This window comes from Diabrotica virgifera, chromosome 6 (genome assembly GCF_917563875.1).
Source record: "Diabrotica virgifera virgifera chromosome 6, PGI_DIABVI_V3a".
NCBI lineage: Eukaryota > Metazoa > Arthropoda > Insecta > Coleoptera > Chrysomelidae > Diabrotica > Diabrotica virgifera.
This window is the reverse complement of record NC_065448.1, coordinates 102730794-102747132: the sequence shown is the minus strand read 5'-3', so window position 1 is coordinate 102747132 and position 16339 is coordinate 102730794. Positions and strand designations below refer to the sequence as shown.

The 16339-nt window shown below is 35.5% G+C and overlaps 1 protein-coding gene across 1 annotated transcript; it reads left to right on the top strand.

The window, feature by feature from the left end:
• The first annotated feature begins 1260 nt into the window (after window positions 1–1260).
• On the top strand, window positions 1261–2523 carry LOC126886140 (UNC93-like protein MFSD11). The gene has a single exon (XM_050652987.1). The coding sequence runs from the start codon at window positions 1261–1263 to the stop codon at window positions 2521–2523; it is 1263 nt and encodes a 420-aa protein (XP_050508944.1).
• Window positions 2524–16339: the final 13816 nt, after the last annotated feature.

Sequence of the window (16339 nt, the reverse complement as noted above, 5' to 3'; positions counted from 1 at the left end):
TTTTCTGTTAGACAAAAATTGATCAAGATTTGGTGTTTCTAAATTTGCATACATTCGTGATCAGTGATTCGTTCAACCTTTTTTAACTACAGCACTTTCAATAATAAGGACTTTGAACCGATGAAACTTACAGATCATATAAACAGTATATACAAGAGTCAAGAAACTTGTGAATTCGTTACGATTAAGTTCATTTAAGATACTAATTAGGGGGTGATTTTCTCGATTTTTTTAACAAAACCAAAAGGGACTAACTTTATTTTGAGCGTAACTTGTTTAATTTTGATGCTAGAAATTTTTTTTATAAAACAAAAATGAAGCTTTTTTTAAACACTTTAAATAAGTTGTAATGAGTTTTCCCCGAAATGTGCTTCATTTTTGGTTATTTCACGTTAAAGTATTCCATTTGGAATTTGACGAATATGAACCTATTTTTCATTAGCTATAACTCTGCTTCTACTAAACAAAAAGACGTGATATACACACTATTTTTTTAAATTTTTGATAGGCTATATTTTTGCTAAGAATACTTTTTCGACAAATTACTTACTATTTGAGTTATTTGCGAAAAACCGTCTAAAAGCGTGGTTATTTTGTTGAAAAAATGAACATATTATTCACTGCCAAATAACTCGAAAAGTATTGACTTAGTGAAAAAACTCTATAGAACAAAAGTTACATAAAATTAGCCAGTTTACGCATTTCCTGACTTTGTTTGGACGAATATTTTTTAACCCCCAAGAGGGGGTGAAAACCACCCCCAGGGCAAAAGCACATATCGGCACAATATCACTTTTTTCTTTGACTTGTTAGCTGTGTGTATGCCAAATTTCATGTCAATCCAAGCGGTTCTTTAAAATTTAGAGGTTTTGCAATATTTTACCGTTAATGAATGGACTAGTACACACACTCTATTTTATAATCTCGATACGCGTTTGACTATGACTTGATGCAATTGGTTGTAACATTTTACAGATAATCCATAGAGTCCGTCCCTGGCATTTATAAAATATGTAGCTGACTCTCTTTCACAGAATATTTTCACTGACCGGTCGGTGGTAACTAATTATTCAGTTCTTAGTTGTTTTGTTTAGTTGCTCGAAGTATTCTGTTGTAAAACGTTATAAAGTTAGTAAAAAATGGGATTATATTTAAGATTGTAACACATTTATTTTAAAAGTGGTTTTAAATTGAAGTGCACACAAGATGGACAATAATTTACGGAACGTTTTCCTATTGGGATTCGGCTTTTTATTACTAATGACTGGCACGTTTACTTTATCTAATATTCAAAAAACTATAGTCGACAGTATACAGAAAGAAGATTCATCTTTTACTGAAAATGGATATTACAGCCTTGCTTTAAATAACGCATTTTATGCTTTATTTAATTGGATAACACCTTCAGTGATACATCTCATCGGTTCCAAATATTCCATGTGTTTGGGAGTAATTTTTAATATTATGTTTATACTACAGTTCCTGATTCCGAAGGTATGGCTTTTGTATACAATCTCAGCCTTAATAGGCTTGGGATTTTCGTTACTGTGGGTGGGTGAAGGGAACTACATAACCCTAAATTCAACTGAAGACACAATCTCCAGGAATTTAGGAATATTTAGCTTCCTGTCAAATTTTAGTATGATCTTTGGGAATGTATTAGTTATGTTTGCCTTCAGCGGCAAGGAAGTAATCAATGAAGCAACAAGGACCTATGTTATATTATCGCTTACAGGCGTCTGTAGTGCAGGTCTTATAATTTTTTGTTTGCTTTCACAACCTGTCGGAAAAAAAGATACTAATGAAGAAGATGTTAAAGTAGAAGGGCCTGTCGAGGCTTTTGTAAGTGCTACCAAGTTATTTATCACAAGGAAGATGTTGCTACTTAGTTTCAGTTTTCTCTACTCCGGGCTGGAATTGGGATTTTTTAGTGGAGTGTATAGTTCTTGCGTTGGATTTACAAAGAAATTTGACGATCGCAAACAATTGGTAGGAATATCCGGAATTCTTATAGGTGTTGGTGGAGTGTTCGGCGGTGGAGTTCTTAGTTTATTTGGACAAAAGTTGTTAAAATTAGGTAGAAGTTATTTAGCCATAGTAGCTTGTAGTATACACACTCTTTGCTTTGCTTTAATATTTATTAATCTTCCGAATAGCTCAACTTTTTCTGATACGGATGAAGAGGCTGTTATAGAGAGTAGTGTCTTTATTGCTATGTTCTGTGCTTTTTTATTAGGCCTTGGAGATTCAGTTTTTATAAATGTAATATACTCTTTATTAGGTACAGTCTACAGCGAAAATAGTGCCTGCGCATTTGCCATTTTTCAATTTTTTCAAGCAATTGGAATCGTTATTAACTTTGTTACAGCTCCAGTGTTGGGTCTTTATTATCAGTTAGCTATTCTTTTTGTTTTGGGACTAACTAGTACTACGTGTTACATTCACGTAAATTTATCATACACCAAAGCAAATTTTGAAATAAATACTTCGAAAAAGATGAGCAATTTTAAGGAATATTCTTAATATTGTGTTTATTTATACTTTTATACTAGACGATATTTTTAATCTATGTATGTGCTAATTTTTCAAACCAATAGAATAGTATATTGTAAAACAAGTGAGAAAAAAGACATATTGCTCACGAGGGCAGAAGTTTGTTGCCGCAAATCAAGTGAGGGAGAAATATGTCATTTTCTCACGTATTGTACACTGCATTTTTTCTATGGATGCGTTGTTGTCAAGAATTGAAACTTCAAAATTTATTAATTTAGGTGCTTTAATTTAGATACCTAAATTGAAATAAAATACATAATATATGTAGGTATTTAATATTCTTAATATTGATATACTTTATTTATTTAAAATTATAATTAACAGTTATATTTGAGTAGTTTTGAAAGGCAATTCCTGGTAAGTTTTGAATCAACACATTGTGTTTGACAAAATAATTGTGTTTGTATTGTGCATGTTACCATGAAAACCGCGATCATCTGTATGGAAATCCGGCGGAGCACCCGTGAGAAAGTTTTTCTTACTGCAATTTTTCGTTTTGAATGTATGTAAGCAGTAATAGAAGTTGTACATTGTATTGCATATCATTCATAGAAAAACTATATATATTTGTATTTTTATACTTTTTTTGTATATAATTGGTTTTTGCATATTTTCTATGATTAAACAATTAATTTTCTTGCTTATGTCGAAAGTTTCATTGTCTAGGTATATCTTGTTAACACTATTTATTTAATTATACGTTTGATAACATTCGTTAATAGAATATATTTTTATACCTTTATATTTAAAGACATGTATCTTCTATTAGTCCATGTGGTGAGACCGCTCCCGTCTGGAAAAATTTCTGATTTGGTTTCTTTGTGGATTCCTATTCAAAAATGTCCCCTTTAAACAAATCTGAAGGGTGCCGGGCGGAATTTTTAGGCAGAAATGTTTTGAACAATTTTTACAAATGCAAATGATCACGTTTTTTTGTTCCGTAGCATATATTTTTAAGTTTTGTGGGTCATTTTAAACAAGAAAGGTATCTTGTAAATTTTCTCAAAAATTGACAGTTTTCGATTTATAAGCGATTTAAAATCTGAAAAATGCGAAAATACGCATTTTCGATGCTTAAAAACTCACATTTAAGTTAGTATTTTTGAGGTCTCCAGATACTTAAATTGAAGATTAAACATTCAGCTTCAAGATTCTAAAGAGTGATCGTGTCTAACCTTAATTTATACCGTTGTTTTTTAATTGTTAAATATGCGTGTGTATCCGATTTTTTGCCGGTGCGGCGAGCTCTATTTAAAAAATCTCCTATTTTCCTTCGAGAAATATTTTTTGTAGATTCTTTGGGATATTCTAAATAAAATAAATTTCTTGACATTTTTCTCAAAAGTTAATAGTTTTAAAGTTATAAGAGATTTAAAATCCAAAAATGCGCTTTTTGGCATTTTTCAGCTCTAAAGTCGAATTGGGGTGTCATCATCTGGCACTTTGAGTTTTAATTTTTTTTTGTATTTTTGATAAACAAGTCAAATTTACATTATTTATTGAAATAAATGATTTAAATTATTAACATAGACTCTATACTCACTAAATCTTAATTTTTTTAGATATTTTACTTCACTACATTTATTACGGCTTGGTACTTGCTAATTTGCTTATAATACTTTTTCATTTTATTTTTTAACTTTTATAACACATTAGTGGCTAATAAGTGAATAAAACATGTTTTTTTATATTCTTGTGTTACTCAACACATTATTTTGTTTTTTAAACAAGTAGATCACAGAAAATTTTTAAGGGGTGCTGTGAGCACCCCACGTGGCAGTTGACGCCTTGCAAAGCCACGTGGCATGTGCCGGGTTAATAGGAATCCACAAAGAAATCGAATCAGAAATTTTTTCGGACAGGAGCGGTCTCACCACTTGGACTATATGTTGGCGCTCCTGCAACTGCTCATACGTTCGCGCTCTTGGAGCGTGCAACGGTGCACGCTCCACTTCAGCGCTCCAATCTGTGGCCTTTTATTTGTAGCGGAGCACATTCCGTATCCATTGCAGCAGCTGCAGGAACGCGGAGCGCAAGATGTTCGCGAAAATAGTGGACACGTACCTTAACGCTTTTTCGTCAGCCATAGCATATGCAAAACCTCCCCTTTCTTCCATTTATGTACATCCTTTTCTGAATTGCTTTACTATACACTCAGCCTTAGGTCCCTTCGAGAGAATCCTTTAGGGTCTAGCCACTTCAGCAGTATGTTCTATCTCCTCGCATTGCGTCCCCCATGATTGTCTTTTGGCTTTTCTAAGAGCTTTGTTGTATTTAGTCAGAGCCTTGCAATATTCGCTCCACTCGCCTGATCTTTTTGCAGAATTGAATTCCTTTCTTGTACTTCTCCTTCTTTTAGTAAGTTCATTGTTCCACCAGGGCACTTTCTTGTTGGAGATCGTAGCTGTTTCGGGATCTTTATATGCTTCTATGACTATATCCTGAAATTTTTCATTAGTCATATTTAGCTCTATTGTGTTCCTTATCTTCGTTATAGCCTCACGAAAACTGTAAGTCAGGCCTGCTTTATACGCTTCTCAATGAGTTTTCCTGGAATTTCGCTGTCTGTTTCGTGCTCATAGCACGTGTCATATTTCAAAGTTTATGTATCGGTGGTCTGAAAACCCGCCTCATCAAGCACATGCCAGTTCGTAACGATGCTGCTTGCAAATGCAGTCGCCAACCTTCTATCGATAACGTTCTTCCTATTTGAAGTCAAAACGGTAGGTTTGTTGTCTACATTTAGTATATATAGTGTGACCAACTAGCCCGAAAAATCCGGGACATGGCCCGAATTACGAAGTCGTGTCCCGGCGTCCCGAACAAGGCTTCCGGTCCATCCGAATTTTCAACGTATTGGTAAAATTCTATTTTGAATACGTTATTCTTCTAAGAATTCACATCAAATTGAATTGGTGGGACCAAAAAAAGTGGACAATTTGTACAGTGTAATACTAATACCACATTCAAAACGCATGCATTTTATATCGTGGTATTATAGTTTTACGAAAACTAAAACCGTGGACTTTTTTCGTTTCTGTATTTTAATTATCGTCTTCAGAAAAAAATGACCCGATTTTCATTGAAAAGTCCTGGATTTCAGGTATTTTCTTCAGCTTTGCCCGGATTCGACTGGATTGGAGTTGGTCACACTAAGTATGTATAAATTAGATTTCATAATAAACCGTAGTAAGTACTCACCTCTTTCGTTGTCTCCGATGATTTCCAGCTGATGTGATGTAAAATGGAGTCACAACCGATGATTATCTGCGATCCTTTGACTCTGCAGTTTCTCATCAGCTCCTTCAATTTTCTTGGTGGTGATGAGTTAGGATCATAGTGTCGGTAGGCTGATCGGAGTATTTTCTCCTTCATTCTGTCTCCCTCTGTAACTATTAGTTTTACTGCCGAATTTCAGAATTTCGCTGTCTGTTTCGTGCTCATAGCACGTGTCATATTTCAAAGTTTATGTATCGGTGGTCTGAAAACCCGCCTCATCAAGCACATGACAGTTCGTAACGATGCTGCTTGCAAATGCAGTCGCCAACCTTCTATCGATAACGTTCTTCCTATTTGAAGTCAAAACGGTAGGTTTGTTGTCTACATTTAGTATAGTATGTATAAATTAGATTTCATAATAAACCGTAGTAAGTACTCACCTCTTTCGTTGTCTCCGATGCTTTCCAGCTGATGTGATGTGAAATGGAGTCACAACCGATGATTATCTGCGATCCTTTGCCTCTGCAGTTTCTCATCAGCTCCTTCAATTTTCTTGGTGGTGGTGGGTTAGGATCATAGTGTCGGTAGGCTGATCGGAGTATTTTCTCCTTCATTCTGTCTCCCTCTGTAACTATTAGTTTTACTGCCGTTTGATCCCTGGAACAGAAATTAGTTACAGCGGTATTTTGATGTTGCTTTTAGCTATTATGCAGGTTCTCGATACTTTAGCGGGTTTACTGTAAAGCAGTTCGCCGCTTATTCTTGAGATACCTTTCTGGTTGATTCCATCCTGGTTTACCTATGGTTGTTGGATGAGAGTAACATAAAACCTTTTCATCACCACAGCAAGTTCTGCCAAAGCTACCCTACTGTGCGGAAGGTTGGTTTGGATTGGATCATTCTCACCTTTGCCATCTGTCTCCCTCACGATCCTGAACGTTACCCATCCCATCCTATAAAAAGCCGTGAGTTGGATCTGTTTCTAGGCTCCAAGGGAGACCCTGTTGATCGAGTGCGTAAGGATTTCTCCCTGCCCCTCTACCTTCTGGCTTTTCAGTGTCGAGTCTGTCGTATTGAGCCCTGCAGTCTGCTTGCCCAAGCGACTCGCTGAACACTTTTTCGATTATGTCGGTCTGCTGGTGCACAAGAACAGGGTTTTCTCAAGCCTTTGGATTCGACCAACGTCAAATCCGCCGACTTCCAGAGATCTCAAGCTCTCGTACTGCCCCTTCAGTCAAGATTTGGTAGGCTCATTCGCGAAGTGGATCCACAGAATCCTCGCGCTGAATGTAGTTCTAAGAAATTGCAGTGGATTCTGACTTCCACCGAGTGCCTCATCCACTGCCTCTTCCCACTTTATCCGAACCAGGTCTGCTTGTTCCTGGTTCAGTTTTACCTCAGGATCTGTGAATTACCGTCATCCTTAATTTATCTGCCATTTCGCCATAAATGCCAGTCTGCATTTTACCGCTCTTTCTCTATTGACCGCTATCGACTGTGCCAGTCTGCATATTACCGCTCGTGGTCACGTTGATATCTGCGTCTATAGTATTTCCAGTTGGTCTTTTGGTATTAGGGATTTTGTTGGGATCGGGCCGTCAGTCCGGGTCCTTTTGACTCCCTTGGTCTGGCCACTTTTCACCTCTTGGCCTTTGGTCTTCTTATGTTGGTTTTCTTTAACCCTCGTCCCAGTAGCCATTTTTTCGGCTTTTTTAAGTCTTCCTCTTTTAGCCCCAGATAGACTTTTTGTCTCAAGGCTTATTTTCTCGAGGCATTCCTCTACTTGGGCAGCTTCCATGTCTGTCCATCGACATGGTCTGGTGTTTCCACAGCTCTCATGGCCGCTTCTTCTATATGGTCTGCTGCTCTCGTAGCTTTCATCCTTGTTTCTTTGGCGAGGTCGCCTATTTCTGAGTCCCTCTCCGCTTGTTTTACGTCTCTTGTTGGTTCCACGGTTGGTCCCATGAATAGGGTCGAAATAAATGTCGAGTAAGGCAGTGCGCCCAGAACGGTCCTGGTAGGCAAATTGTGAGGTTGATTAACGTCTGTTCCGTGAATAATCCAATTTCCATTGGAATTACGAATAGATAAATCGCCAAGTTAACACAGTGTGTAAATAAAAGTACAAGTGCACTAGTGAGTGAAAATAAATCGTCCAAAGCATCGAAAAAGTAAGATCTCTCCATTATTTACTGTAAACAGGTATTTTAGATGCCAATAATTATTCGAACAATATAAATAAAATAAAACCACTGATAAGAAATTCAAGTTTTGATGGGTCAAACAGACTTGATTTATTTTCGCAGTGCAGAGTCGGACTTATAAAATAAATCTAAAATAGTGCGAGAATTAAAAATCAATAATTTTAATTTTTACGGTGATTACGAACTGGCTTAAAGTTAATTTCTAAATTAAGTTTATAGATTGTGTCTAATATAGGTTTATTTTTTAAACTAACCTTATATTTTATATTGTATTCTATACAGATTTTTCTAATTGTAACATTTAGCGGGGCACTTTTAGAAAATGGAAAGAAAGGATAATGACACAGGAAGTGAAACCGATAACGAAACGAAACGCAAAAGAGAAAACTTGGATGATTGTTTTAATAGAAGTAAAATTACAAAACGGTCACCAAGCAAAGCAGGCAACGAAAAAAATGAAGACATGGAAAATGTTATGATTACGATGATGAGAGAGCTCATGAATAAAAATGATGAAATGCTTCAGGAAATAAAACAAATAAGAAAAGAACAACAACAAACCAATAAAGAGTTAATGGATGTAAAAGTAGAGAATCAAAAACTAAAAAAAGAAGTAAAATTGCTACATGAAAGAATGGAGCAACTGGAGAAATTTAGCAAAAAGAAAAGCTTGATCGTAACTGGGTTGAAAGTACAAACAAATGATGATAAGAAATTAAAAGAAGAAATGGAAAATTTCATAGCCCAAGAGTTGCAAACACAAATAAAACTAAGAAGTGCAACAAAAATAGGAGAAACAGTATGCGCAATAGAGACAGAAACTTTCACGGATAAAATGGAAATCCTAAACAAGAAAAGTAAACTAAAACAGCATAAAGACCGTATCTATATAAACAACGATTTGACATCGAAAGAAAAAGAAATACAAAAGGAAATAACTAAAATAGCAAAGGAAGAAAGAAGCAAAGGTAAGCAAACGAAAATCGGCTACAAGAAATTAATAGTAAATGGCAAAATCTGGATATGGGACGAGGAGAGAGAACAGCTGATAGAAAATTCAAAAAACTAATAAACGAAGAACAGCGGCTGAAATATGGTATTGACATGGCAAAAAAAGGAATAACGACTTTGGAAAATGAGGGAAAAAACGATACAAATAAAGAAAAACATGAGGAAATAATAAAAATTGGAACCTGGAATGTACGAAGTACGTACGAAGAGGGTGCCTTAAAAAATTTAGATAATATTATGGAGAATTACAAAGTAGACATCCTGGCCTTACAAGAAACAAAACAGTTGGGAACTGAAATAGTCAAAATAGGAAAAAGAACCTTTTTTAAGAGTGGCGGGACAAACAGATATTTTGGAGTTGGATTTATGGTGACAGAAAAAATAAGTAAATTAGTTATAGACTTCCAAGCAATATCAGATAGAATATGTTATTTAAGAATAAGAGGAAAGTACAGAAAAATTAGCATCATTAATGCACATGCCCCCACTGAAGAAAAAGACCTAGAAACCAAGACAGAGTTCTATGAGAAGCTAAGTAATTTGATGGATAAAATTCAGAAATATGACATAAAGATAATCGTAGGAGATATGAATGCCAAAATAGGAAGAGAAGAGATTTACAGAAGTATAACGGGTGGAAAAAGTTTGCATAAGGAATCAAATGAAAATGGGAAAAAATTAATTGAATTTGCAACAGAAAATAAAATGAAAATTGTAAGCACAAGATTTGACCATAAGGATATTCATAAGATAACTTGGATATCTCCAGATGGAAGGACAAAAAACCAGATAGACCACGTATTAATAGAAAGTAAACATATCAGAGCAATTACCGATTCCAGAAGCTACAGAGGGGCAGATACCAATAGCGATCATATTCTAACGATAGCCAAACTTAAACAAGAGCTGCCAAGAAACCCAAGAACAGCAAAAGAAAGATTAACATACAAGATAGAATTACTTAAAGAAGAAAAAACGGCAAACAAATTTGTGGCAGAGATAAATAAAAGACTTCGTTACCCCACCGCAGAAGATATTGATGAAGAATGGAGGAATATACAGATAGCGATGACAGAAGCAACGGAACTATGTCTAGGAAAAGTACAAGCAGAGAAACGAAGAGACTGGTTTGACGAGGATTGTAAAATAGCATTGATACGTAGAAATAAAGCAAAAATAGAAAAAGACAAAAATAATACACAGGATACTACAGAAAAATATAAAATGGCAAGAAGAGAAGTAAAACAAATCTGCAGAAAAAAGAAAAGAGAACATCTTGACAAACAGTTGAAAACAATAGAAGAATCATACATAAACAAGGAAATAAGAAATTTCTACCAAGAAGTAAAAAAATCTCGAGGAACTGCAAAGAGTAAAACAAGTTATTGTAGAGGTAAAGACGGTGTGCTTTTAGGAGAAACAACAGAAAAATTGAACAGATGGGCGGAGTATTTTGAAGAACTATTAAATGAAAATAAACAAGCAGAACCCCAGGAAATAAAACAACATGAACAGGATAACACAGAACAACAACGTGAAGAAGAACCTACACTACAAGAAGTAAAAGAAGCAATATTGAAGCAAAAAAATAACAAAAGCGCAGGAGAAAGCGGAATTCCGGCAGAGATTTTTAAAGTAGGAGGAGAAAAGCTGCAAGAAAAAATTTTCCGACTAATATTAACAGTCTGGCAAAAAGAGGAAATGCCGCAACAATGGAACAATGCACTCATCTGTCCAATCTACAAAAAAGGTGATGAAACAAGTTGCGAAAATTATAGAGGAATATCGCTATTAGAAGTGGCCTATAAAATACTTGCAAAAATCATCCGAAATAGATTGCAAAAGGAGGTAAATAAGATCATTGGAGAATACCAAGGAGGTTTTAGACCAGGAAGATCAACAACAGATCAAATATGTTTATTAAAACTAATACAGAACAACAGCTACGAACAAAATTTGGGACTACACATGTTGTTCATTGACTTTAAACAGGCTTACGACTCAGTAGACCGAGATATGCTATATGAAGCAATGAGATCCTTGGGTATTTCAGGAAAGCTGGTTAAATTAGTGAGAATGACGCTCAACAATACAAAAAACAGGATAACACTGGAAGGAAATTTTTCAAAACAATTCACAGTGAATAAAGGACTGAAACAGGGTGACCCTCTATCTACAGACTTATTTAACTTGGTACTAGAACACATAGTAAGAAGGATAAAAATTAATACAAGCGGTACCATATTTAACAACAGACAGCAGTTTATAGCTTACGCTGATGATCTAGTCATCCTAACAAGAACAAAGGAACATCTCCAAAAAATATTCCAAAAGTTCGAAGCGGAAGCAAAAAGGTATGGATTAAGAATCAACCAAGGAAAAACACAATACATGGTAATGAAAGGAGATATAAATAAAGAGGATAACTATATAAAAATGAAAGGAGAAGGAGATGAATATAAATTTAAGGAAGTAGCAGAATTCGAATACCTGGGAGTGACTGTAACCAGTACTGGAAGGGAAGAAAAAGAAATAGATAAAAGATTATTGAAGGGAAGTCGAGTTGTGGGTGCCTTAAACACGATATTAAAAGCAAAAAATGTATCAATAAACGCGAAAATCAGAATGTATGAAACGATAATACGGCCCACAGTGTTGTATGCGAGCGAAACGTGGGTAATGAATCAACAAGAGGAGAAGAAGATACAGATATGGGAAAGGAAGATCCTGAGAAAAATTTTTGGAGGTATACAGATAGCGGAGAAAACCTGGAGGAGACGAACAAATGAAGAAGTAATGAGGATGTATGGGAGACCAAAAATAACGACAAAAATACGAGCCCAAAGAGTTAGATGGCTGGGACATATTACTCGAATGCCAGAAACTAGAAACGTCAAACGAATATTGAATGACAGAGCATTGGGAAAAAGGAGACGAGGTCGACCAAGGAAGAGATGGTTAGGGGCTGCAGAGAGGGATTTGGAAGAAATCGGGGTGAAGGACTGGAGAAAGAGTGCAGAGGACCGAACAGAATGGAGAAATATTATCCAGAATTTAGAAGCCGTAGGCCTATAAGGCCTGTTAGCGCTGTTATATATATATAAGGCAGTGCGCCCATATCGTACCAAGGCTATATTCCCCAGAGTTATTTTTGCTTACTTACGTCGACCTTGTTTATTGTTGCAATATAAGTTTGACCATGACCTACAGCTGTGAGGAATGTCTTTCACATTTTTCGGATTCGGATAAATTAAATAATCTGAAATGTAATGGAGATTGCCATCGTTCTTTCTGCATGCGATGTACTGGTTTAAATAAATCCACCACAAAAGCCTTATTAGAACAAAAATTTTCTCATCTAAAATTTTTTTGTTCACTATGTGACTCACCTAGCTTAAAATATTTAAATGAAAAAATAACTAATCTATCTAAAAATCAAATACCTCTAGAAAACTTTGAAGCCTTAACACAAGTCACTAAAAAACTTTCTGATAATCTCTCTGTTTTTATTGAGACTTACGATTTGTTAACTAAAAATGACGACAAACTGGACTATCTTATTAAAAAAATTGACGAGATCCATAGAATAAATCCATAGAAGTCTTAAACAGAGTAGGTCAAGGCGAAGGTGACTTAATGAAGATGATAAAAAAGAGAAAACTTGAATATCTGGGGCATATAATGAGAGGTAGCAGATACAGGGTGCTGCAGTTAATACTCAATGGAAAGATCGACGGAAAAAGGGGAATTGGTCGAAAGAAATATTCATGGCTCCGAAACCTTCGTCAATGGACTGGCTTATCAGCAGATCAATTGTTACATGCCGCACAAGATCGAGAACGATATCAGCAAATTGTTATGGAAGCTATCCACCCCTAAAAATTTGGGCACGGTACTTAAAGAAGAAGAAGATAGAATAAATAACCTGGTGAACTCTGAAAAGGTTTTAAAATCTATAAGGCAGATGGAACATGATATTTTCAATTTATCGTCAATTTTTTATGGCGGTTCAGATGAGACTATAAAGGTTCAAAAGGTATTGAACAAAAAAACATTTTATGCCACCACAAGTACCCAAACTGAAGAGCCTCAACGTTGCGAAGTAAGTCTAGAGCGAAAGTCAAAAAACACAGTAGATAAATGTCACTTTGCGGTTATTAGTAACTTAACCCCAATATACACCCCTATACAAGTGGTACACCATATTAAAGAGGAGCTAGATATCAAAGAATATATAAAATGTTACGCCCTCGTTAAAGATGCCGACACAGCAGCTGGTTCTTCATTTAAAATTGGTATAAAATCTAGATCATCTATCAACTTATTATTAAATAAGGATATTTGGCCACCTGGTGTAAATATTAAATGGTCCATTGAATCTGCATATTCCGAACCATCGCTTTCGACTGAGTCACATAAGAATCAGAAGAATATCAGAAGTTCTGTTAGCCTGGAAAATCCAACTACCAGTTTATGCAACAGCAAAGATAAAGTACAGATCACAAACATATGTTCAGACAAGCAGGCAATGGAAATTTGCAAAACTACGAATCTTTTCCATTCGCAGATTAATTTTATTAAAAAAGATACTTTAGAGCCATCTATAAATCTGGATCCTTTGACTCCACCAAGAGTTAGATTAACCAATAACTCTAATAGTCGATATCTTCTAGCCAGATTAAGGGAACCATATATCTTAAAAGCCATTAAACTTCATCTTGCATTTCTACACGACCAACCTTCGTCAGTGTTTTATGAAGGATTTACCAACACAAGCGTTAAACTGTTTTTGGCTTCCGAAGGGCTTCCCACCAAGACCGAAGATCTGCGAAAAATTCTTCTAGAATTTAACGAAGTCTATGGAATTGGTCCAGATGAGGTGGAAGCTGATCTTGCTACTTTTAGGTCCTTCCTAACTTCTGGAAAAATTATCCATTTACAAAAATCACGAAATTACTATTCAGCTCTCTCTCCAAAACGAAATTTTTAAACATCACGACGTGTTCTGAAGGACTAGAATCCTCAAATTATAATATTAGTAATAACAACTTTAGCATGGTTCCGATTAATTTTCGTTCTATAAGATACAAAACGGATGAATTGTTTTTGTTTCTGGAGGAATTAGGATTTCCCCCGATAGTGGTGGTTACAGAGCACTGGCTTCAAGTCAACGAGCCTTTTTTTGTAGAAAAATACATCACAATTGCTAGGTATGACCGTCCAAGCTCAGCGCACGGGGGCACCCTGATTTTATCAAGAAATAATGATTTTTCTTTGGTAACAAATTACGACTTTCTGTTAAATGAAGCCCACTTTGAGTTTTCCTTAGTTTACAATAAGAATCTTAATCTTTATAATATTTGCATTTATAGATCACCTGGCTCTTCCGTGGAACTATTTTTTCAGAACCTGTTAAATTTGTTAGATGACCTGCCACATAAAAGCAGAAAAATTTTATGCGGAGACTTCAATATTGATTATGCTGCTGCTTGTGCTGCTCAAATATCATTTGTCAATATATTTGAATCGTATGGTCTAACAATGCACGTTGATTCTCCTACAAGGATTACTAAAACTTCATCTACCATAATCGATTATATTGTCTCAGATTTCTCACCCCTTGATGTCCGCTCTACAATTATTAATGCTGGTCTAACTGATCACGAAGCAGTTTATTCGAAGTTTAACCTTCGGAGTACGGAGATTATTTGACTTACTTAGATTACGAAGATGGGTCAAGCGTGACCCATTCTCATTTTATTTATAAGGATGTTTTAAATAGTCAGTACTAATAAACAGTATCTTTAATTCAACAAAAAACAAACAAACATAACCATTATAATCCTAAATTATTGTATTTAAATTTTTTAAGATGGTTTCCCATGGGTATACACTAGTTCGCTGCGGCGGCCAGATTTTAATACCTTACAGAAAACGGGCATAGGTAAATTCGCTCCGGCCATATATTTGAATACGTATACCCGTAAACAGAGACGGCTGCGATTTACGTGTACCGCCAAACATATTAAAAATATTTTTCGAAATCCGAAGACCGGGTCAGGACTGACCCGGCATCATAGATGTTACGTAGAGGAAAAACTGTAATTTGCATGTTCACGAATTATATACGAAAAAATAGACTGAAGCAAATAAGGAGAACTTACGATCAATCGGATTTGTAAAAAAATTATTTCATAAAATATTAAGAAATAAAAAGACTAAGTTTTCACTCTAATGGCATATAAAACAACATAATGCTATTCTACATCCCACCAGAATGAAAACAATGGGAACCTTCTCTGGTTACACCTCCGAGGCTTCTACAATTTGCAAGCCATACGGATGCTGAGACTAAGGAAGATGAGGGAATTCTACAATTTACAATTCACGTCCCATCTGCTCAGCGCGGTAAAGTTCCATTGAAAATGGTTATTCATTTTTTATTAAGAAATAAGTGAATTTCGGGTCACGCTTGACCCAGTCTTCGTACTCCGAAGTTTAATATCTTCAGCACACCCTCCTTAAAAACCCGACGTTTAGGCAGGATTTTTTCCACCCGGAACTTTCGTAAATTCCAAAATTTATGCTTAACCTCTGAGTGGCAATTTCCTTCTTTGGACGTGGATTATAATTTCCGCGATTTTTTTGATAAGCTTGTATGTATCTTCAATAAAGCATTTCCTCTAATTAAAATTAAGCCTAAACATCATAAACCCTGGACTACCAAAGGTATACGAATGTCAGCCAAAAATATGAGGTCACTACTCTACATCAAGAAATTTACAACCAACGTCTCTGTCACTGATTATATCACCAATTACAGGGCAACCTATCTTAAACTTCTAAAATCAGCTAAAAAAGTGTACTATCAAAACCGCCTGGATAGCTCTAAAAATATTGCAAAAGAAACTTGGTCCATAATAAACGATCTTCGAAATAAAACCCACACTTCTCAAACATTTTCTCTTCCAGACCCGGAAAATCTAAATGAATACTTTGTTAATGTGAGTAAAAACATTACATCAACTATTTTGCCACAACAAGATCCCATTTCCTATCTCCCTTGTTCAAGAAAGGTCTCGAATTCATTCTTTATAAAACCAGTTGATATAGCTGAACTGATCCAAACAATCAGTAGTATCAAAAGCAAATCTTCCTGTAGTACTGATGGTTTATCGATAAAAATTTTTTCAAATCTCCCAGAAAATGTCTTACAAGTCCTCATCTCACTTATTAATGATTCTTTTGAGAAAGGCAAATTTCCAGAGTGCCTAAAGACAGCCATCATTATTCCTCTTCATAAGGGTGGTGAAAAATCTAATATTTGAAATTATAGACCTATTGCACTGCTA

Coding starts and splice junctions, on each gene's coding strand:
- LOC126886140 (XM_050652987.1), top strand. CDS start 1,261: ATGACTGGCACGTTTACTTTATCTAATATTCAAAAAACTATAGTCGAC.